A 21,461-nucleotide genomic window follows, 5' to 3' on the forward strand; every position below is an offset into this window, starting at 1 on the left:
TTGCGAACCCAGCTGAACACAAGCCAACCACTGCTAATGCCTTTGTATTTGTAATACAGATGATCAGATAAATCACCCACAGCACTGTTAGTTGGCAGTATCTGAAAGAGAAAAGTCTTGAACAACATGAGTTTAATGCAGAAACTCTTGAATTCTAATTGTGGTTTTGACAATGACTTCCTCATTTAGTCTTTCTTGGCCCTAGTTCTGTAGATAGTATCTACCCGCCTGATTGGCACTGAAAATAAGTAAGCACACTGAACACAGATAGTTTAAGTGTTAATACCATTTTACATAAAGTAAGGCCAGAAGGGACTATAATTTCATCTTCTGATGCCCATTATACAGGCCCATTGCATTTATTCTAAATATTTCCTATCAGATGTTCCTGAACAGTTTCCATTTTTATCGGAAATCTTGGCCCTTACTTCACTGCATGGTTGTGCATGAGCAACACAAAGCATGAGTGCAGAATGATTGTGCTGTGCCTGGCTGGTAAACACATCTGGGAAGACATGGCTAATTTTGCATGCACCAACCTGGCATTTTTGGATGCTTCAAGTCTACCTCACTTTTGCAGTAAGCCCTGTGATGCCGGGGGGCATGAAGTACACACCTGTTCCCTGCACCTGAAAGAAAGGAAAAGGTCTGCTTCGCTAGAGAAATTTGGCACCACTCTATTTGCAGACTCAGTGACTTCAGAGAGTCAAATATTTCTGTTCCTTAAGGGCCTCACTGACACGCTACCGGTAGGGACTGTCAGGGTCCTGAGGGTGCCAACAGACATTAACGGCCCTGACCAGCCTCAGCTGGGGCCTCCACCCACACACCTGGTCCACGGGCCCAGGAGCTTCATTTAAGCTCAGGCCTGGACAGGCAATCACTTCTTATCTAAGCTATGTTATAGGTGTTCTTGTTTTGAGTCCTGGCTTTGGCCTTGTTTCTTGTCTGGACCTGGCTACTAGATCAATCTCAGACTTACCTTCAGTCTTGTTTTAGGGCCTTATGTTCTACTGTTCCTGATTTGCTTCTCTGGATAGACCCTGGACCTGCTTTGTGCCCTTGCAGTGACTGTTGATGGAGCCTGTTCCCAATGCCCAGCTCTACCTGCCCTGCTGCAGGACTGTGCCCCGTTGGTGAGGATACTACCCATGCTGTAGTCACTCTTAGCTCCTACCTCTTATCACCTCAGGAAGCAGCACTGTCCTGTCTTCTTGCTGACAGAGATAGAGAGAGCTCAAGATGCCACACTGGCAAGGAACTGAGATTTGTTCAGGTATTTCCAACCTGCAAGCCATAATGCCTGTTGCAGAAAAAGGACAAAAAAATCCTCAAATTTCTGAGTCTCATGTGGGAAAAGCTCTGTACTTTTGGATGTGGTTTGGGGCAAACGAACAGACAACTAGTTAAATGTTACTTCATATCACTAACTAGTAAAGATCAGAAGTAAGTATAAAGTGGAAAAATCTTTCTGATCCCTGGAGCCCAGAGGAATGACACTTGAGGATAATTTGTACAACTGTTTCACAACAGAGCTGGATGTACATCAATATTTTAAGAGCACTGAAAATAATCTTTTCAGCAACAACTGCCATGAGAATAGCTTACTTAACTTTAGCCTTGATAATTTATTTAAATTGATAAATGTTTGAAACATCTTTAAAAAACCAAGCATCCTCAACAACAAAAAATTCAGAGACAAATTACAGCTATTGATAAAACTACCTACCTGCTTGAATTTTTCTTCAAGTTAGCAGCTCTGCTCTTGCGTATCATGACTTCAATGTCTTCCCCTGTTTTATCATCGATCTGCCAGGGAAAGATGACATAGTGTCAGGCATGAGTGTAACCTGAGTGACGTTAAAAATGCTGATGAATTTTAAGGACGGGTCATAGAAGAGAAGTCACCAGAGAAATTCTGTAAAGGGCATGAACACTTCAAGGTAAAAAGATGAAGTGACAGCAGTGAAAATGTTAAGATTTGAAGATGCAAATAATGAACTACTACAGAAGCTAGTAAAAACAGAACTTCAGAGCATTTTATACCAGCAAGTATTAAAAAAAAAAAAAAGCAACACACCTAAAGCTCATTACTGAATTCCTTTGTGTGTTAGTATATCTCTAAGAGATGTTCTGTTTAATTTTGCAATGCAAGTTTCTTATTGCTTTCCTGAACAGTATGCACTCATGGTGCACACTTCCCTAAATTACAAGGGTTGACAAAGTACCTTCCTGAAATATCTTGCCTGTATCCAAAAGAAGCAACAGCCCATTTATGCAGTTAACTGATTTTTCTATTCACTGGTGAAACTCTAGAAACTAGATTACTTTCAGCTGTTAGTATAGTTGCAACACTCTTCTGTGTGAAATCAGTAAATAAATTAAGTTTCTACAGTTGGAGCCGTTAAAGCAGTATGATTGCTGTGGTGGTGGGCAGGCTTTTCCTGAACAGAATCCCAAAAGAATACAAATCGGCTGGGGAAAACCACATCAACAGAGACTATAAAGCTTGCTTCAATAACTCACAGAGCGGCTGATTTTCCATTAGAGACTTAAATGTCAGAGTGACTTCAACAAAAATTAGGAATTTCCCAGGTATATTAAAAGTGTAAAAAGGCTTGAGAGTTTTCTGCTATAAAGGACTTCTTCCATATTTTCTGGAAGAAATATGTCTACCTTTGCTATGTATTTTTTTATTACTGGAAGAAACACATATTGTAACAGCCATTTCCCGAATATATAGATGACATAGTGATCAAACAGCAAAATAAAGTTCTCCTGATGCTGAAGCAAACTTAATTTTAAGGAATGTAACCTATTAAAGGAAAAAAAGAGTAATTTCTCTTGAAGGCAGTTTGACACAAGCAGGAAGAAAAAATGTTCCAGCAAATCTGTTTGGAAATGGATTAATTTTACTTGTGCAAGCAATGACATCAGTTTGGCTCTTTGTGTTAAAAGACTGACTTTTTAAAACAGATTTTGGTATATGAAATACTTGAAACTCAGGTCAAGGTGTATGGGGCAATAATGGTGTGAGAAATGTATGACTAATTGCAGAAAACTGAGAGAAAAGCTGACAGCATTAACTTTCTTGCCGGTGTCTGGCATCAGGTGTGCTGTCCTTCCTTATACAATGCAGCAGCATTCAGAGAATGTGTAGGGTGTTTTCCAAGAGTTGAGGACACAAGTTTAACCAAATGCCTCCTGGGAAGCCCTGCACGCTGTATTCAACCGAGACATTGCAGAAAACCTAGAAAATTGGGGAAAAAAAAAAAAGTTGACAGCTGAAGAGGTGGTACTGGGTTTGACCTTCCTGATTCTATAAAAGCTCAACTTTTTTTTTGGTAATACCTACTTCCCTTTCTGATGCGTTTTGAGACTTGAATAGGTATAAAAAACCAGAGTGTTTTTTGCCAGATATTAAACTGTAGACAAAAGAAGTTTAAGTAACTATTTAAACGCTTAAAAAACCCGATATACTTTATTGTATAGCCTAATTAAAGCTATTTAGGTTTTGTTCGCATGCACCTGCAGGTCTAAAAACACCTATTTGCTGGACGAGGGCACCGGTGACCATTTCTAGGCAGCAGCGGGCCGTCCCGGGGTACTAACAATTCACACCGCCAGCTGAGGGCTCAGCCATCCTCTCCCCACGGGCCGGTCTGCTCTGCACCAAGTCAACGCTGAGAACCGGCCCCTGGGGCGGCTCCGGGCGGGCTAACTCGGGCCTTACCCGCGCAATCCGCGGCCTCCTCAGGCGGCCGCCGCCCGCGGGGAGGCGGCGGAGGGGCGGGCCGCCCCGCAACCGCCGCCTCTGACGCGATCGGCAGGCGCCGCGGCGCGGCCCGGCGGCCCCGGCCATGGCTCGGCGCGGCCGGGAGCGCAGTGACGGCGAGGGCCGCCCCGAGCTCCGCCCCTGCGCCGCGGCGGGGGCGCCGCGCGGCACCATGCGCTGCCCGCGCCGCCCGCTCGCCGCCTGAGGGAGCCGCCGCCGCCGCCCGCGTCCCGCGCCCAGCCCTGCCCCATGGCTTCCCCGGCGGCGGCGGGGCCCGGCGCCGCGCTGCCCCCGGGCGCGGCGCGCCGCGACTTCTACTGGCTGCGCTCCTTCATCGCCGGAGGTGGGTGCCCCGGGCGGGCCGCTGCCCGCCGGCGGCCGGTCTCCGCGGTTTGCCAGGGGCGGGAGGCCGGGCTTCGCCGGGGGAGCCGAGCCGGGACAGCCCGTGTCCGGGGGCGGCGCGGCGGAGGTGACTTCCGTGTCAGTATCCCCGGCAAAGCTGCTGCGGAGGGTGTCGCCTGGGGAAGCAGGGGCTCCGCTTGCCTTCCCCTCCCCTGGCGTGCTAGGGCCGGTGGGTCGGTAGGCGCAAGAGACTCGCGCGTCTGTCGGAACCAGCGGAGAGCCCCGCGTAGTCGCTAATCCAAAGCGCCCAAACCCTCGTTCGGGTCCTCGGGGCGGGCGGGTAATCCCTATCCCGAAGTTGTTGCGGCTGCTGTTGTGAAGATGAAGGTGGTGTGAAGGGGGGGCAGCCTAGCAAACACCGCCCCGCGTTAGTAACCTCTTAGCGAACAAGGCTAGTTATTGTCCCTGGGGGGTGTTGCCCCAGCTGTCGGGTTTGCAGGGGGTAGGGAGACGCTCTGTTTGTTTAGAGTTGTCACGCCAGGCTGCCCTGGCTGTTGGATCTCGCTGTGAAGCAGCGCAGGGCACACGGCGGGCACGTAGCCCGCTCCTCTGGGCCAGCGGCTGTGGCTGTTTTCCGCGGGAGGGAAGGAGGAAGCGGGGTGGAAAACTCGAAAAACTCCAGAGTAACTTTCTCGGAAAGCTGCTGCTGTGACTTCAGCAGCTGAGAGGCGGTGGCAGGGGTTTCTGAAATCGGGAAAAGTAGCTTATACATTGCATTAAGGCTTTAAGGGTTTTGTCACATACTTCTAATAGAGACTGTTTACTCGTCACTGGGGCTTTTTCGAGGTCCTAACTTTCTCCTCACCTAGTCAATTTGAAAGTACATGAGCAAAATCCCTTATTTATCTGCTGACGTAAAGAACTTTTGCATCCCATCACTTTTCTTTTTCCCTTCTTGGAAAGGTGTTGCAGGATGTTGTGCCAAAACAACTACTGCACCCCTGGATCGAGTAAAGATTTTGCTGCAAGCTCATAACCACCATTACAAACATCTAGGTAAGATGGCTGCTGCGTGTCAAAATTTTTGGTTTTAAATGCAATGTGTATGGTTTGGGTATGTCGATTTGTTCAGCGATGTGGCTAACCAGACAGAAGGTTGTCAGTCTCTGTGCCACATTTTGCTAGTGTTTAAAAAGAAAAATAAAGCCCCGTGCAAGTAAGTTGCGGTATTGGTTGCTGCGTTAGCGATGGAGATGTCAGAATAATCCTCAATAAGGCGTGTAGGAGCTGGGCTTCATCTTCCTCATGCTGAAGCCAGCAGGAGATTGGTAGTCACAGGTTCAAAGCTTGGAGGATTTACGTAAAAACTGTCACCGCTGGTAACTGCTGCAGTCTGCTACAGTGGTTGCCAGTTTCCAGGAGCTGTAGGAATCCTCCGTGCTTTTCAGAGCTCGGTTGCCCGCACGAGGGCTGGTGATTACAAGACGGTGAGCACTGAATCCTGCCAGACTCACGTGCGCTTACGCTCACGGACAGCAGCATGGTTGATACGAATTGAAGACAGAAGTGGATTTGTGCTTGGCGTAAGGTGCGGGTGATCTGTATTTGGCGTCTGTGTTGCATCATGCTGAGAGAATAAACTCACGGTTGTCAGCATGTTCAGAACCATTCTTGTTGGGGCTGTAACAGTGCCCTCTTGTGCATAGTATTTGAGGTATTTTATGTCATATGTTCTTGAAATATGTCATAACTTCTGTTCGGAAATGTAAGTGTGTTACAGTTGTCAAGAAAAAAAAATAATTTTGAGTTGGTTAAGTTTGCATGTAATGAAACCTTGGAATTTTTAACTCAGATACTAGAGATAATTTGTTTTTTTTTTAAAGGCTGGAGAAATAAATCTTGAAACAAAGTTCAAGGGCTATATATTCACTTCACTGTACCAAAAAGGGAAACGCATGTCATGTGGCGTTTTGGTAGCAGAGTCACATAAGTATGAACCCAAATCTGCAGTCTAAGAATTGAACGCTGAACTAATTGGTTTGACTGATATTTTAAATCCTTATTTTCTGTTTGCTTTGTACTGTGCCAGAATTGGCAAGTAAAAATCTTATATTCTTCCCTATTTAGGGTGTTGTATATGATGCTGATTATTTGAAATGTGGCTGACTTGAATGCATGTCCTTGTTATGTGTAGGCAAAAAAGAAAATTATGTGGATGAGATACCTGTAAGTGTAGAGACATGATGGATTAGTTCATCAAAGTCCTCACTACATGTTTTTACTGCCCTTGCTCTGTGGAGTTTGTGCCACATGGATCTCGGAGCATGTGCTTTAAGAAACGAGAATGGTAACTCACCGTTGCAGGGTAGAGAGAAATTCTAATCATAAGTATTTTCAGAGGCATGTAAGAAGCGTGATGTCTTAAAAATACATTTAATATTGTATTCTTAGAAGCCCAGAAATTAATAAATACTTGTTTTGTTTAAACTTCAAACAAAAGTTTGTCAACTACTCTTTTTTTCTGCCTGAAAGTAAGGTAACTGTGTAAGCCTTTTTCATGTTCAGCTCTTATGTTATTAAGTAGTTGCATATGAATGAAAATTGTTTAACTGTTACAGTTCATTCCTTTACAAAAAAACTAATTTAAAAGTCAATTTGATAGCAATTGTGCATAACTAATAATATGTTTATAATAAAACAGTAGGTTTTGCCCAGACTTTGTGTGATCTTGCATTACTTCCCACCTATTAAAAGGGAATAGGATTGTTTCTTGTTACAACAACTCTGGGACAGGAAGTATGAGATGTTTAAGTAATGAGAGTCTTAAACTTGTTTACTTCATTTCCTCAGTGATGGCCTTTAACCTGTAATTTAGCATGTAGCAATATTGGATTGTTTTCCCATGGTTTTAGATTTTTAAGTATTTATTTATTTATTTTGAATTGCCTGAATTGCAAGACAACGTGTTTCCTTCCTTCTGTTGCTAGTATCAGCTTCTGTGGGTGGATAGTGCCATCTGCAATAGGATTGCTTGCAGCCCAGGCAAGTCATGGGGCCTGAAATGCATGAACTCAGGAGGTTCACTGAGTCTGGGAGGTGAGAAAGCTGATGAAACTTAACCTTAAACCTCCGCCTTCTGGCAATGTTTGGGCGTTGAAAGTGGATTTTCCACTCTCCATAATTACATGAGCAACATGATCCAGCCTTAGTTCTATGCATACTTTCTTATTGTCAGTAATATTTGCTTAATATTTTTTTTTCCTCCCCCCCAGTGTAATTGTTAAATACCTCTTTTTGTATTGCTGGCAGGAGTGTTTTCTACACTGTGCGCTGTCCCCAAAAAGGAAGGTTACCTTGGGCTGTATAAAGGAAACGGGGCAATGATGATTAGAATCTTTCCATATGGCGCAATTCAGTTTATGGCATTTGACCAATATAAAAAGGTAGTTGAATTTATTTTGTTTACCTTTTCTTTTTTTCTGCCTACAATGAATACAGATTCTTGAAGTGATCGAAACTAACACTGAAACTTTTGTGTCTTATTAATTAGCTGCATGTCTTTTCTAATTGCTTAATTTTATCTGAATCTACCCATTAAAAATGTCAGGGCAATAGTGTTTGCAGTGTTGCTTAAGGAAAAAAATTCCCACCGATTTTTGTACCTTTGTATTGTTCAGAGTAATACTTTTTTTTAACGAAAGAAAAAAGTAATCTAAAGTCTGCTGCTATTTGTATTGCTATAAGGTAGCCCTTTGTGAATAATGTAGGAACAAAATGTAAAATGGAACTTCTGTATTATGTTTTGTTGGGATTCTTAGTACTTGATGGATGGAATAACTTGAACTTAAAAGTCTGTCTGGGTATGACTGTTATATTTGACCTGACAAATTACTATATCAGGCTCTGTGTCCTAAAAATGACCTGGAAGAGAAAAATGCTCATTTCGGGTTGTGCAGGATTTCTGGATTCCTTTCTGCTCTCATGCATTTACTCTTTCACAATAAATACATAATAAATCCCTGCAACATCTTTTGGCGGTCAGGTCTTAGCATGAACGTGTTCTTAAACATGGCTTGTATGTGGTGAAAAATACAATTTTACTGTAAGTGATGAGGAATTTCGTGTTCGAAAGGTCAGATATAGTACCCGATGAACTAAATTGAAGACGGCGAGATTGAAATTGTGATTCCCTTCCCAAAAGTGCAAATTTCAGAAGGCTGATACAAAGAAGTAACTGTAATGAGTTTCATATGTTCTTTTTTGTGGTATAATCATAAATGCTGTTGATCTGTGCTTGTTTTGTGTTGTGTTGAATAAATGAGTGCATGCAATGCTTTATAATGAAATGATTTATGAATCTGTGAATTTCAAGAAACCATTTAGCACCATAGCACTTTTTTTAAACTATTAATTGGCAACAAACATTCAAGATGTTTTGCAGGAACGTGTAAAAGGGGAAAAAAAATTCTTAAAGAAGGAAGATATGAAATTATCTTCTTTATAGCAGAAACTGCTTCTTAAATAGTCTTAGTTACTTGATAAAAGCCTGGAAACTTAGTTTCTAACTTCCTTCTAAGACATAATGTAACTTAAGAAGTTCTTGCTCTCACATGCTTGTCCGATTTCTCTCTCCTCTTTTTTTTTTTTAAATCCAGTTAAACAAAGTCTTAAACATATCTTTATAGGAGTACGTTTCACATGCTGTGCACGGGAGAAAAATTTACTCTTCTCAAATGTGTCACTTTTCAACTTTGCTCAGTGTCCTTTGCTCTCTATCGTGCAACAAGTTTGCCTTGTTTGACACACGTTAAAGATAACTAAATAAACAATTAATCTAGTTTCTGAAGTAAACAGTACAAATAGTTTCAACTAATCGTTCTGCCATGTTAGTAGAATTTTAGCACCTTCATGTTTTTAATAAGAAATTGGTAACAGCAGCAATGTTCAGAAAATTCTTTTAACAGTAATTAAGTGCTCTGGTTTGAATTTGTAGTGTTGTAAACTTCTTGGAAACAGCTACAGTGTTTGCATTAATGTGCCCATAAACTGTGTGATGTACTTCCCTATATTTTCTGATATACGACTATTGTAAATGTTCCGTATTTTGTAGGTAATAAAGAAGCAACTTGGGATTTCAGGGCATGTGCATCGATTAATGGCTGGATCCATGGCAGGTATAGTTTTTGTACTTGGATTTTAGACATCCCTTTTGCTGAAAAGTTAATATTTGTTTAGAGGATGATTTGATGTGTTTTCAGGTCAAACTGTTGCAAATTTGTATTAGGCAAAAATACTAGTAAATGGTTAATGTAACAAATAGTTGCCTAATTGAAAACTGTTTGTCTAAGAGTATTCTTTAAAATGTATTTGTTCAAGCATTGAATTCTGTGCTATGTTGTAAAGCACAGTCTTTATAGTGTTTATTAGGGCTTTTAAAAATGAAAAATCCGGTGTCATCAAGATGAAGTATAAAGATGCAGGTTTTAGTAGAATTGGCTCACAGCCTGTCTGCCATTGCTACTAGGTTGAATGTAAGCCCAGAGAAATAGAGAGAAGGGCAGCTCCTTAAATGTGTGGATTCTTTTGGATTTGCCAGAAATATCTATACTTTTCAACATTCAACGCAGAATTGTCGTGATACTTTGTAGATTGTATGTGTGAATGTTAAAAAACATCATTTATCAATTAGTGCAATAGCAGTAGAAAAACCCATTTGTAAACTGCCAGTATATAGTATGATTATACATTTCTATTTTCCTCTTGCTAGTCATTGAGCCAAAAGTAGCTAAGAAAAAACAGGGAAAGGTAAGTAATAGTGGACTGCTTTTTAATCAAGGTGGTTCTTCATGTGCTTTTACTTTGTAAAACAGACTTAAAAGTGTCTAGGGACAGTCAAATAGTTATGACATAAGTATTACTATTTAGCTGCTTTTGGAATAAAAATACTGGGGTTTGCTAATACTCCCTTTAGTTAAACTAGGAAGACCTCATGAAACTATTTTGGCTTTGCATGCCATCAGAGGAAAAGGAAAGAATGAAATGAAACAATTCAAAGATCCTAAAAACTAGCAAAACCCATTTGGCAAGATATGTTCCAGAACTTGGCTGGCTTTCTGTCTGAAAGAAGTGGAAAAAATATATAGTTGGTTTTTTTTTTTTGCCTTTTTTCTTTCTTTCCTCCCAGCTTTAACTGTACTAAAGAACACTTTGGTTTGTGTTGGTTTTTTTTTTTTGCCTTTTTTCTTTCTTTCCTCCCAGCTTTAACTGTACTAAAGAACACTTCGGTTTGTGTTGGTTTTTTTTTTTTCCTCTCCCAAAAAACTTATTATTAGCTTTTTCAGGACCCTTGTCAGAGACCTGGAACCTGACTTGTGAGGTGCTGTGAAAACACTGAATAATCAGCTTAACTCTGTCTGTGTTGGACATGCTGGAATTCTTTGCGTAGATAAATTAATAGCATCTTGACATCATTTTAAGCACCTTACTGGTTAAATCTGTTTTGTGTGGTTAGAGTAACAGAAATAAACTTAATATACAGTACCATCTGGAAACCATGATCAAATGAAATGCTTTGCATGGTGCATTTAAGTACAATATACTCGGTAGTCTGGTATTGAGAACCCCAAAACTGAACAGATGAGCTAGACTTAAGTGTGCAGTGAAATGAATACAGCAGTCAGGTATAGTAATAGTATAACATGTGAGTGTCTTACTATTTGTTTACTAGGTGGTGTTAACTGCTTTTTGGGATATTCGTTAGATAAATAAGAGGGGAGGGTTTATATTGAGTATGCCAAGAAGATGTAGAGAGGAAGGAGGCGCTAAGAAGAGCATAGAGTTTGAAATCTGATACAGAAGGTCTCTAGATTTGCATACAAAATAAGAAGAGACTTTTACAAGCAATTGGTAATATTTCTTGCTTTAACTCCTGTGGCTTAGTCTCTTGCTGGCTCCAATAAGGGATATTATTTTGGTACTTCCAAGTTTAAATTACTGAAGGAGACGGTGTGCTGCATGCACCCCAATGTTGGTGGAGAGGAGTCTTCACAGTTTCCTGGAATCCAATATTATGCATTTGAAAATGGATAACCCTTGTTTCCCTTTCCTTTTTGTCCCCTCTACACTATCTAGCCACACAGCTGTCTGCTTTCGCTTCTGTGTACTCTACGGATACTTAAATCTTGCTTATGTCAGTGTTTCCAACATTACTTGCAGTCGACAGACCTGAATCAGCTTCAGAGTGGTGGGAAAAGTTTGAGTATCTTCTGTAACTGATAAACAGGATCAAAAGCATATCCACAGAGAAAAACAAGGCAATGAGGATGGGGGTAGTGGAGTGAGAGAAAAGAAAAACCTATTGTAATGCACGTATTTAAGGAGGCCAAGTTAAAGTTACTGTGGAAACTTTAACTCTGAATTTCCTGAGTCTTGTGTGATTCAAATTTCAGCAGTAACACCTCATTAACAGATAAATAGTGTATAACTTCTTCTAAGGGAAGACAGAGCTGGGGAGAAGATAGAGAAATCATAGAGGTTAGTGGGGTTTAGGAAATGATCAAATAACACCTGTATCACAGGATGATTTTGCAAATCCAATTTTTTTTTTTTTTAGTTTTCTAATTGAAAAATCAGAATTAAACCACAGAAATGTGTATTTCCTCCCCTGCACTTGATTACCTTAAAAATAAAAAAGGCCAAAAAAGACTTGATGTTATCTAGAATAAACTCAAGTTCCATGAAACTAATACAGAAAACATGTTTTTGTTTTTATCTTTTTACTTTTACTAAAAGGCATTGGAAAATAGTACTGATCTAGGGCGATATTGACTGTCTCAATTTTAGATAGTATGTAATTAACAGTTACCTATTTGAGTCAACATTTTAAAAGAATCTGTGCTGTTTATTTCTTCAGGTGCAATTGGGAAAGAAACAGAATTATATACTGGAGGTCTAGAAATATTAGGACTTGCAAATCAGGCAGTTCTTCAACCTGTCCGATAAATATTGTTTGTCATCAGCTGCTTCTCTGCATGTATAGTTCCTGAAGCTTTGTTTTGTTCAGAAGATGCCTCTTTGATAAATTAATCTTTATACTACTTAAGGAGCATATCTTCTGCAGTTCAAGGCTGTGACTTGTGCTTATCGGTTTTTGAACTGTATACCTCTGAATCATGTGGTAGTACTTAATTTGATCTATGTAGTTATTGATAAAGTACAAAGACCATGATACAAAAATCATAAAAACTTGCATATCAGGTATGTTTGTAGTACCTGATCTTTGTAAGTGTGTTTCACTTGTTTTTTTTCTTGCTCCAGTTGTTTTTTTTATTTTCAAAGAAAAAAAATTACTAAGAATGGAGGCATAGTAGGGAAATTGGGAGACAAAGATAAATCCCTGTACAGTTAATCTCATTGTTAACTACCAAAACCTGGGAAGCAAATCAAGGACAGTCTAATGCCTGTTGTGCTTCATTGACGCTAAGTCTCAGTAAAGGTCTGTGTAATCCAGTATCTTGTACCCAAGAGTGGTCAAAGGTGCTTGAGGACAATATGGTAAGTGAAGAATGGTCTTTCCCTGACTTCCTTGACTTTGGAGTCAGCATTTGCAATGAAAAAGTCTGCTGTTTTTGAAAAGTGGTTCCTTAAAGGAGGGAGGAGCTACATTGCCCTATTATGATTATTTCAGATCAGACACTGGGAATTGCAGTGTGTATCTCTTAACTGTTGAGATACTTCCAATTCTGTCGTGTTTAACCAACCATGGGAAAGATTTTTGGCTTGGCTCTCATTACTTGGGGTAGACTTTGTTTCAAGACAGGGTATCAAGCTTAAGATGCTGTGGTCTGACTTCTGATAACTCATAATATTTAGGGAGTAGCGATGAGATTAGTAATTTTGTAGACTTCACCACAGTGATTTTGTATCCCAAAGCTGGCTGCCATTCTTCCCAGAAAGGATAATGTCTCTTCTGAGCCCCAAAGGAAATCTTGATCCCTTGTACATACATTTTGTTTATATGAACAGTAAGCAGTAACATGCCTCTCCCAGTTGCTTCAAGAAAGTGTATTTTGTTGCTGATGTTAGAAATCCCATTTTTTTTTTTTCAGAATTCATGGCTAGAGGTTCAGGAAAAAGTAAAAAAAAAAAAAAATCCTACATATGGCTTCTTTCAGTTCCATCAGTTTTTTTTTCAGGTGTACTATTTTTGCACTGTGTTCACTAGTTAGTGCATTCACCAAGCTCTTGGTTGGTCTGTTTGCTTGTCTTTGTTCAGAGAATATTCCTGGATACAGATCAGTGCATGACTGGAAAGAGAAGGGGGGTAAAGTTGTCTGTGTTCTGAAGTGGGATGACTTTCCCGTGAACTCTTAAGCTCTGTAAAAGCTTTTTTTTCCTCTTTTTTTCTATTTTATGTTTTTTTAAACTGCTTGAATTCATCCATTTTACAATATTTCTGGACATCTCAGGCAATCCGTTAGGAAAAGGCTGTAGTCAGGGATTGCATTTAATAATGTAGGTCAGTGGAAACAGTCCTAAAGTTGCTTTGCTGTTTTGCAGTTTCCAACTTTGGAACCCTATGGGTGAGACAACATCAGAAATCAACTGCAGATGTCTGCTTTTTGTTCAGAGGAATAGTCCAAAAGCTCTGAAAGAGATGTTTTTGTCTTCTAAAATAAATTACTGGTAGGATACTCCAGAAGGCCACAAACTTTACTCTCAATTGACAGTTGACCAGTGTCAGCTTTTTGGATAGCTCACTTACTGTGTTCATTTTTTTTCTCCCCATCTAATCCTGCTATCTTCTGTCAGATCATTCAGCTTACTAAGTTGCTTTTTTTTTCTCTCCAGACATAAAAGGTATGAAGAGTTTGTGTGCTGGAGTTGTGTTGTGTTTGGGTTTTGTTATTATTCTGTGAGTGTTTTTGCCCTTACTATTGTGATTTTCTCTTGACCTTGTGGAAAGGAGGGGAAATGATACACCTACAAAAGGAGATATCATTAAGAAACTATTAAAACTTAGAGGAAGTGACAATTTCCTGCCAGCATAAATGTGCTTATCTTCTGTAGGACCAATTTTTAAGGGTGATGTTCAGCTAAATCAGAGTGGCTGCTAGCAAACAACATCAATCATGAAGGTTTTTGCTTTTTTCCCTCCTTTTCCCAGTATTTTTTTTTATTGATGGTGGTATACCACCAGAAAATGACCTCTGTTTTTAGTAAACAGTTTTAACTATTCCCTCCTAATCATTTGTCAGTAATTGAGTGGTTTACCTCAAAAACTAGCAGTAGGAAAGAATTTGTTATTCAGGTAACTGTTAGAGGAGTTGTTCTCTGTACTGGAGTTCTGTTTCCAAAATTACAAGTTGGTCAGCATCTAATCAGTTTTGAAGCAGTTTATAACTGGATGAATCCTAAGATTAGGGTTTTTTTGGCATCTTAAGTCTAGAAATAGCTTTTTTGGTCAGAGTTTTAAAACAGAAGTGCTGGTGTAACATGAACTATTAAAATGCAGTAATGCAATGCAGTGAAGTACTCTTCATCAGTACGATCCTGACTTCATTTTAAATGTCATTGGAATATATTTAATATTTTCAGATGCAGTAGATAGATAAATGTATCTATATCCAGTAATCACATCAAATCCTGACACAACCTTTTTGAAATTAAACATCTACGTTTGGTGGTTTGACCTTTTTTTAAAAAAGATATGCTAGGATTAGTTTCATGGTTGCAATCCAGTAAAGCTGATGTACTTGACTAGCCTGATGCTTATGAGCCATGGATTTAAATAAGATTGCTCATGTGAATGCAGTTAGGCCCATAAATCTGTGGAAAATCAAGGCCTAGGTGTGCAGCTTCAGTGAACACCGAGTATAAACATAAATCCTTCGTGTGTTGCTGAAGTTAGTTGTTCCTGTCTGCTGATTGTAAGTGACTTTAAGTGTTTCTTTAACAAAATAATTTGTATATGCTATTATATTCACTGCCACAAAAGGAAAATCTGATTTTTCAAAATAATCCTAGAATCAGATAAGGTGTAGGTGAGTTTTGTTTGCTTGTTTTGTTTTTGTTTTTAATAAAGGTATTACAGCAGTGATTTGTACTTACCCTCTTGATATGGTTAGAGTTCGTCTGGCGTTCCAAGTAAAAGGGGAACACAAGTACATGGGAATTATCCATGCATTCAAGATGATTTACACAAAGGTATTTTTTCTTTTAATCTTCAGTCCTGTCAAAGCAAAATATGATCTTTAAAGAATGTTGCACTGCATTGAAAATAGTGGCTTGGTGGAAAATATTGTGACTTCATTGCGTGCACATTGAATTTTTTAATGTAAAAAATTATCTGGATGCTTCCTTCTACTTAGGCTGCTAAGATGTAGCTAAGACTCATGTAAGTGGGAGGTCAAAAACAGCGGAGGGAAGTTGCTTTTCAAGAACAAGTAGTAATGATACAAAAAAAATTTGGGGAGGAGGGATATGTATAATGCAGAAATGTCTGCTAGATTATGATGTTGGATGTAGATTTTTATCCTTCATTTTTACATCTTTATCTCCTATGGAGCCAGGCAGTTGTCCCCTCAATTCTTCAGGCACAAGAAGTGGAATTTGATGTTAGCTCCTTGGTGCTAGATGCTGCTAGTCAGATTGCTGTCACGTGGATCTGTATGAACAGTTGTATAACTTGTTAAGACGTTTGTTGTATTTCTTGCCACAAATGTACTTATATTTTTCTTTCAAAGGAAGGTGGTTTTAGTGGGTTCTACAGAGGGCTGATGCCAACTGTTGTAGGAATGGCGCCATATGCGGGTAAGTTAAAAACAGAACCTGGCAGTCCTTCAGCAGTTATGTGCATTACTAAATCTACATAATGTATTTGCACGCCTAGTTAATTAGCCTCTGTTAAAATCAAGCATTCTGGTTTTTACTGAATGGAGAGGGGAGGCCAGTAGAAGCATTTGCAACTCTTCAGTCTTAATCTAGAATTGATCAATGTGTGTTAAAGCATTTTCAATAGGAAAAGCCTAGCTTTTCTGGAACTTGGAGTTGAGAGGGAGAGAGATAAAGTAGTGGTTCTTTCTCTTCTGCTTCCCAGTTTTCCCACAAGAAAGCACGTAGGATATTTCTCTCGAACAGGTAGATCCATGAGAGAGCAGAGGGCTCTATAGATGGAGACTTAGAGCCTCTGTATTGGCTCCATCTCCTGGTGACCTTTATGTAAATACTTACACAAGCTAAAGCAGTGGGTGACGTGGGATGGACGAACATCAGAACTGCCCAGCTAAACTACACTCATATTTAAAAGATGAGAGATGTTCTTCAGTTAAAAAGATCTTAACAGTTACTCATAACAGCAATCCAGTAATTTAAAACCCACAGTCTAGCTTATTTAAAGCATTCTTTTAATGTTAATTGTAAACACTAATTCATTTGGACAGAAGTTGCTGTAAAAGTTTAAAATATTATTTGTCTACTTCTTCCTGCTTAAGAAAAAAGTCTAAAAGAATTGGAAAATAGTTTCATTTTGTAATTGCAGCTTTGTGTTTATGATGATGATGGACAAATAGTTTGCTTTTTTATGAAAGTACATAAAATTAAATTTCCTTTTAGGTTTTTCATTTTTTACCTTTGGTACCTTAAAGAGCATTGGACTTGCTCAAGCACCTAACTTGCTTGGACGGCCTTCATTAGATAATCCTGATGTCTTAGTTTTGAAAACACATGTAAATCTGCTGTGTGGTGGCATAGCTGGAGCAATAGCTCAGACGATATCGTAAGTTTGGGTATTGTTTGGGTTTTTTTTTTTCTATATAGCTGTTCATTCTAAAGAAGCTTTTATCTGAGAATATGATTTTATGTAAGTCTAGTTATTAGTAAGGTTTTTAAATGAGGTTAATCAGACACTGGAATTCAGTTATTTGCGATTGTTTCATTTACTAAATATCTATTTAACCTTCAGGGTCTTTAAAGATATATGCACTGAGTCAATTAAACAAATTCAGACAAATCTCCTAAAATCAATTGGAATCTTGTTTGATAAGCTATGAAATTTTGACCATGAACATAATTTGCAGAATTTTATTATTCCAATTTATTTTCAAAACAACATAACCTGTAAAGCCATAGAATTAAAAAAAAAAAAAAGAAAAAAGTAAAAACAAGTCTTAGATAATTGTATTTGGCATTATTTTTTTTTATTACTTTGCCTGCTTTCTCCATTCTCATGCTGTCCTTGTCATACTTTATTTTGTCCATAAAATAAATTAATTTAATGGACTTACATGGTATCAGTTTTTCACTGCATTACAAATGTTATTTTCTATTAATCCTTAAACTGTTAATTTTATTTTCGATTCAGGTGTCTCCTCCCTCCAGCGTTTTACAGACTGTTTTATACTCTCATCTGATCTTCATGTGTCTTCCTTACTCGTGCCAAATGGAATATATTAAGAGATCTCATTTGCTGGTTTTGGTTGTGTAGGGGAAGTCTCCCTTTCTGGAGAACTTTCAGCTGTGTTGAGAATCTGAGCCGGATTCCTGACTCGCTGAAAAGGGAGCTTGGAGGTTGCACATGGACTTCTTTGTATTCTTTTTTAAACAATATTCATATAGTCATCACACATCTGGTTGAACTGCTGTTCAAATATCTCCTCTATAGATATCCACTTGATGTAACTCGTAGGCGAATGCAGTTAGGAGCGGTTCTCCCAGACTCTGAAAAGTGCCTGTAAGTATTTTCTTTTCATCTGTAGTAACTGAATTCTTAAATGTCTGAGCAAAGTTAAATTCTTAGGTTTAAAGTTTAAAAAAAAACAAAACAAAACAAACCCCAAACGACTATGTTGTTCATTTCTTCATTCTTTTAATGAATGTTTCCACACAGACAAAAGCTGCCATTATCACTCTGGGGTTAAAAATAAATAACTGAAATCGCAATGGCACTTTTGTTAGTAATACTGTGTTTGTATTAGTAACAATTTTTTTTTTTTTTATTTTAACCCAACTTGTGATGTCTGTCTTTAAAATCAGCAGGATCCCTAAGAGAGAGATTGTATGCTTCTACTGCAATGAAATGTTTCAAAGTATTTTTTAATGGTGCAGTGTCTGTTCCATAAGATGATTTTGCATAATACTGTTTTATTTGACCTTTCTTGCATTTATGGTTATGTCCCATACCCCACACATAGTTGGGGTTCCTCCAGTAGAAGTGGAAATACCGTAATATCCTTAAAATCGTAGTATAAAATCAGCTCTCACCTTGAAAAACTTCCTGAATTTCAAATTGCCTCAACCAAATTCAATTCCAGGACAGTTTTATCTTGGTTACTTTCAATCTTGTGGAATTGTATATGTCTGAAGCCAGTGTGATTCAGTGTGAACCTCCTGCGTAGCGAATTGGATCTTACTAACAGTAGTCTGTCTTAGTGACCTTTCATAAACAACCTAGATGTTGCTTACTGTGAAAGTTGCTGTTCTGTTTTCCTCAGCAGCCTTAATGTTGTGTGGTTTTTTTTTTTTCTTGGCTATTTTTCACTCCAGATACTTCTAAAATAAAAATGTATTAATTGTTCTTGGGGTTTTACTTTCTGCATTTGTGAGAACTACTTTTACAGGCATTGGGCTTCCCAGTTTAACAATATTGTTGTGACTGTTTGGAGAGAGCTGTGCTTTGGAGAGTAAACATACATGTCTTTGGAGGATGAGAGGATAAAACAAGTGGGAAATCTTGAAGCTTTGAGGCATATGGAAGATGTTAGCAAAAAGCAATGTCTTTAATAGCTTGGAAATACCGCGCACCTCAGATTTTTACATTGTTTTGCATTTAAAGTCCATTTGCTCAGTTTCAATTTTCAAGTATGTGAGGAAAATTGTTCTCTTTGCATATACGCAGCAAATTCTGCCTTTAATAAGGTCAAATATTATATGCTTAACATAAATTCTAGCATTCTCTTTTGAGAGAAAATGCTAGGTCTTTGTCATGGTGGAGGAAGCTACACACATACAAGATGTAGAATACAGAGCTAAACATAAATTTTATACGCAGAGCTTTAGAAGGACGGGTAGTATGATCGAGTGCTCAAAGAAAGAATGGGATACAAGCCTAAATACTGGTCTTTAATGTAAGAAGTGTGCGCTACGTTGGGCAAATTATGTTTCTGTTACTCTGTATTACATTTGTAAGAAGAATTGATGCTTATCAACTCCTTCCTGCCAGATAGGCAACAGAATATTCATAGCCATTCTGGTGTAAGATGTCTTAATAAGTCTTTTAGGGCAGGTGTTTCCAGACTGAAACTTCTTTAGATGGGATTGCACTGTCCTCTTTCCAATTCCCAGCCCTTGTGCCCAGATTTCTTGCAGAAGCGCAGACTGTCCTCTGAGTCCTAAAAAGGCTATAATGCTTTGCTATATAGAGTCCCATGGGTTTTTCTCCACAGATTTCTTAAGAACCAAGTAAAACAAATGTATTTTAAGAAAGTGATTTTGACTATTGAATGTATATCCAATAATGATTTGAGTTCTTGTTTTTCCAGTACAATGGTGCAGACACTGAAATATGTTTATCAACAACATGGAATACGAAGAGGATTATACCGTGGTTTATCTCTAAATTATATTCGTTGTATTCCTTCCCAGGCTGTGGCTTTTACCACATACGAACTTATGAAACAATTCTTGCACCTCAACTAATTTTTTTTTTAGAAGAATTTCCTGTAAAACTATAATATCAGTCCTCAAATTATATTGGTGAATAAATTACTTGAAGCTTAAAAAAAAAAAAGCTATCTGTTACTGTGGAGCTGCTGCTGTCTGACATTTTTATTTGCCAAAGTGTTGTTAATTTCCTGGAGTCAAACCAGGAGACAAATCAAAATAAACATTAGTTAGCTATAAACATTTTTTTTGCACTTGATCTTCTAGGCATCATTAGATTAATGTTAAGAATTACACAGTTTTAAAATAACACCCATATTTTATACGGGTTTCAAGCTGTTAGTTATTTAGCTTTATCACCATTCCAGGAATTACACACATGGTTATATTGCTTTTTAAGCTAGTAGTTAGACATCTGTTCTTCTTGAAAAATTAAATTGAATCAACTGATTTGAACAAAATGCAATGATTTTCATATTCAAATACTTGCCAGCTCTGTAGAAGCTGAACTCAGCAGACCACAACTTAAGCAGCTTTTCATTCTTTTTTTTGTACAAGTTTTCTGTATGCAAAAACAATGCATGTATCTTCAGATTGGTATATACGAAAGCCTCTTCAACCATTTCAATAAAAAATGACGCTATGTATTTAATGTTATTAAAAATCTTGCAATGTGGAAACCCATTTCTTGGCATACACTCTATTCTAAAAAATGCTGTATCTACACAAATAAAACCAGGGGGAACTTTTACAGTGACAAGTGCTAGAAAAGATCTCCTTAAGGCAGTTAGCATTGGCCTAATCTTACAAGGCATTTCTGTACCTTTTCTGTGGAGCTGAGTGTTCTCGATTCAGTTTATTGAAGGCTGAGTATTTTATGTACTTTCCAGTACTAGCTCATATAAACAGGTTTGTCCCTACCTTAAAACATGGTGACAAACAAGACTGCATGCTGCTGCATTTACTTATTTAGGCACATGGACCATATTCAACCTCTCGCGGAAGAAAAGAAAATGAAGATTGTATTGGGAGTCTGTAGATGTGTATTTGTACTGTTTCTAAAGTATGGTATGCAATAGACTATTACATGTTTTCCTCCTCCTACAGTTCCTTTTGTAGAGGGAATGATTTTCCAGACTTGTTTGTACATGATTTGCATTGGTACCCTTGATTTTACTCACTTGATTCAGGAAACTGTAAAGCATTCACTTAAGTGATGTAAGTTATTTATTTATTGTAAATATTTTAGCAGTGTCTTTTAAGAATTGGTAATGGTTACGTTAAGTGGTGGATGGTAAGATCGATTTGCTTAATTTTGACAAATTTGACAAACTGGATTTTGAGTTATATTCAATACCAACTCAATTTTTTTTTCCAGTTTCTTAAAAGTATGTATTTCTTTGATATTTAACAATGTAGCTATGGACAGAGAATGAGATGTATTTGAATTTATTTTATTAAAAATTTTGAACTAATGTCTTTGTGTGATAAGTATGTGTTGCAGCCAGAAAGAACGCATGTTTCTGGAATTATCTGTATGTTTGCCCATGTAGGTAAATCTGCATAACATTGTCATTCTTAATTAAGAGACAACAAATAAGATTTTTTTCATCTCCTCTTTAGTTTCACTTAAAGGAAAACTAACCAATATCACAGTGAATTTTTGTATTTTGAAGCCCTTGCAATA

General features: G+C 38.4%; 1 protein-coding gene across 3 annotated transcripts; it reads left to right on the top strand.

Annotated features, from left to right (window-relative positions):
• Positions 1 to 1,077: 1,077 nt before the first annotated feature.
• On the top strand, positions 1,078 to 21,205 carry SLC25A16 (solute carrier family 25 member 16). Of its 3 annotated transcripts, XM_059821100.1 has the most exons (10): positions 1,078 to 1,125; positions 4,119 to 4,122; positions 5,081 to 5,173; positions 7,427 to 7,560; positions 9,228 to 9,291; positions 15,201 to 15,322; positions 15,862 to 15,928; positions 16,730 to 16,892; positions 17,778 to 17,846; positions 19,654 to 21,205. In XM_059821100.1, exons 1-10 carry the CDS (start codon positions 1,078 to 1,080, stop codon positions 19,808 to 19,810), a joined length of 921 nt encoding a protein of 306 aa, XP_059677083.1. In that variant the 3' UTR covers positions 19,811 to 21,205. The 3 variants fall into 3 exon arrangements, with proteins under 3 accessions (XP_059677083.1, XP_059677082.1, XP_059677084.1); XM_059821099.1 differs by lacking the exons at positions 1,078 to 1,125; positions 4,119 to 4,122 and adding an exon at positions 4,025 to 4,118; XM_059821101.1 differs by lacking the exons at positions 1,078 to 1,125; positions 4,119 to 4,122; positions 5,081 to 5,173 and adding an exon at positions 4,108 to 4,118.
• Positions 21,206 to 21,461: the final 256 nt, after the last annotated feature.

Source organism: Gavia stellata, chromosome 9, assembly GCF_030936135.1.
Source record: "Gavia stellata isolate bGavSte3 chromosome 9, bGavSte3.hap2, whole genome shotgun sequence".
Classification (NCBI taxonomy): domain Eukaryota; kingdom Metazoa; phylum Chordata; class Aves; order Gaviiformes; family Gaviidae; genus Gavia; species Gavia stellata.

Excerpts from the sequence above, each read along its gene's own strand:
- SLC25A16 (XM_059821099.1), top strand. The coding sequence starts at position 4,025 with ATGGCTTCCCCGGCGGCGGCGGGGCCCGGCGCCGCGCTGCCCCCGGGC. Across the intron at positions 5,174-7,426 it reads CCACCATTACAAACATCTAG|GAGTGTTTTCTACACTGTGC; the intron begins GTAAGATGGCTG and ends TATTGCTGGCAG. Across the intron at positions 15,929-16,729 it reads AGGAATGGCGCCATATGCGG|GTTTTTCATTTTTTACCTTT; the intron begins GTAAGTTAAAAA and ends ATTTCCTTTTAG.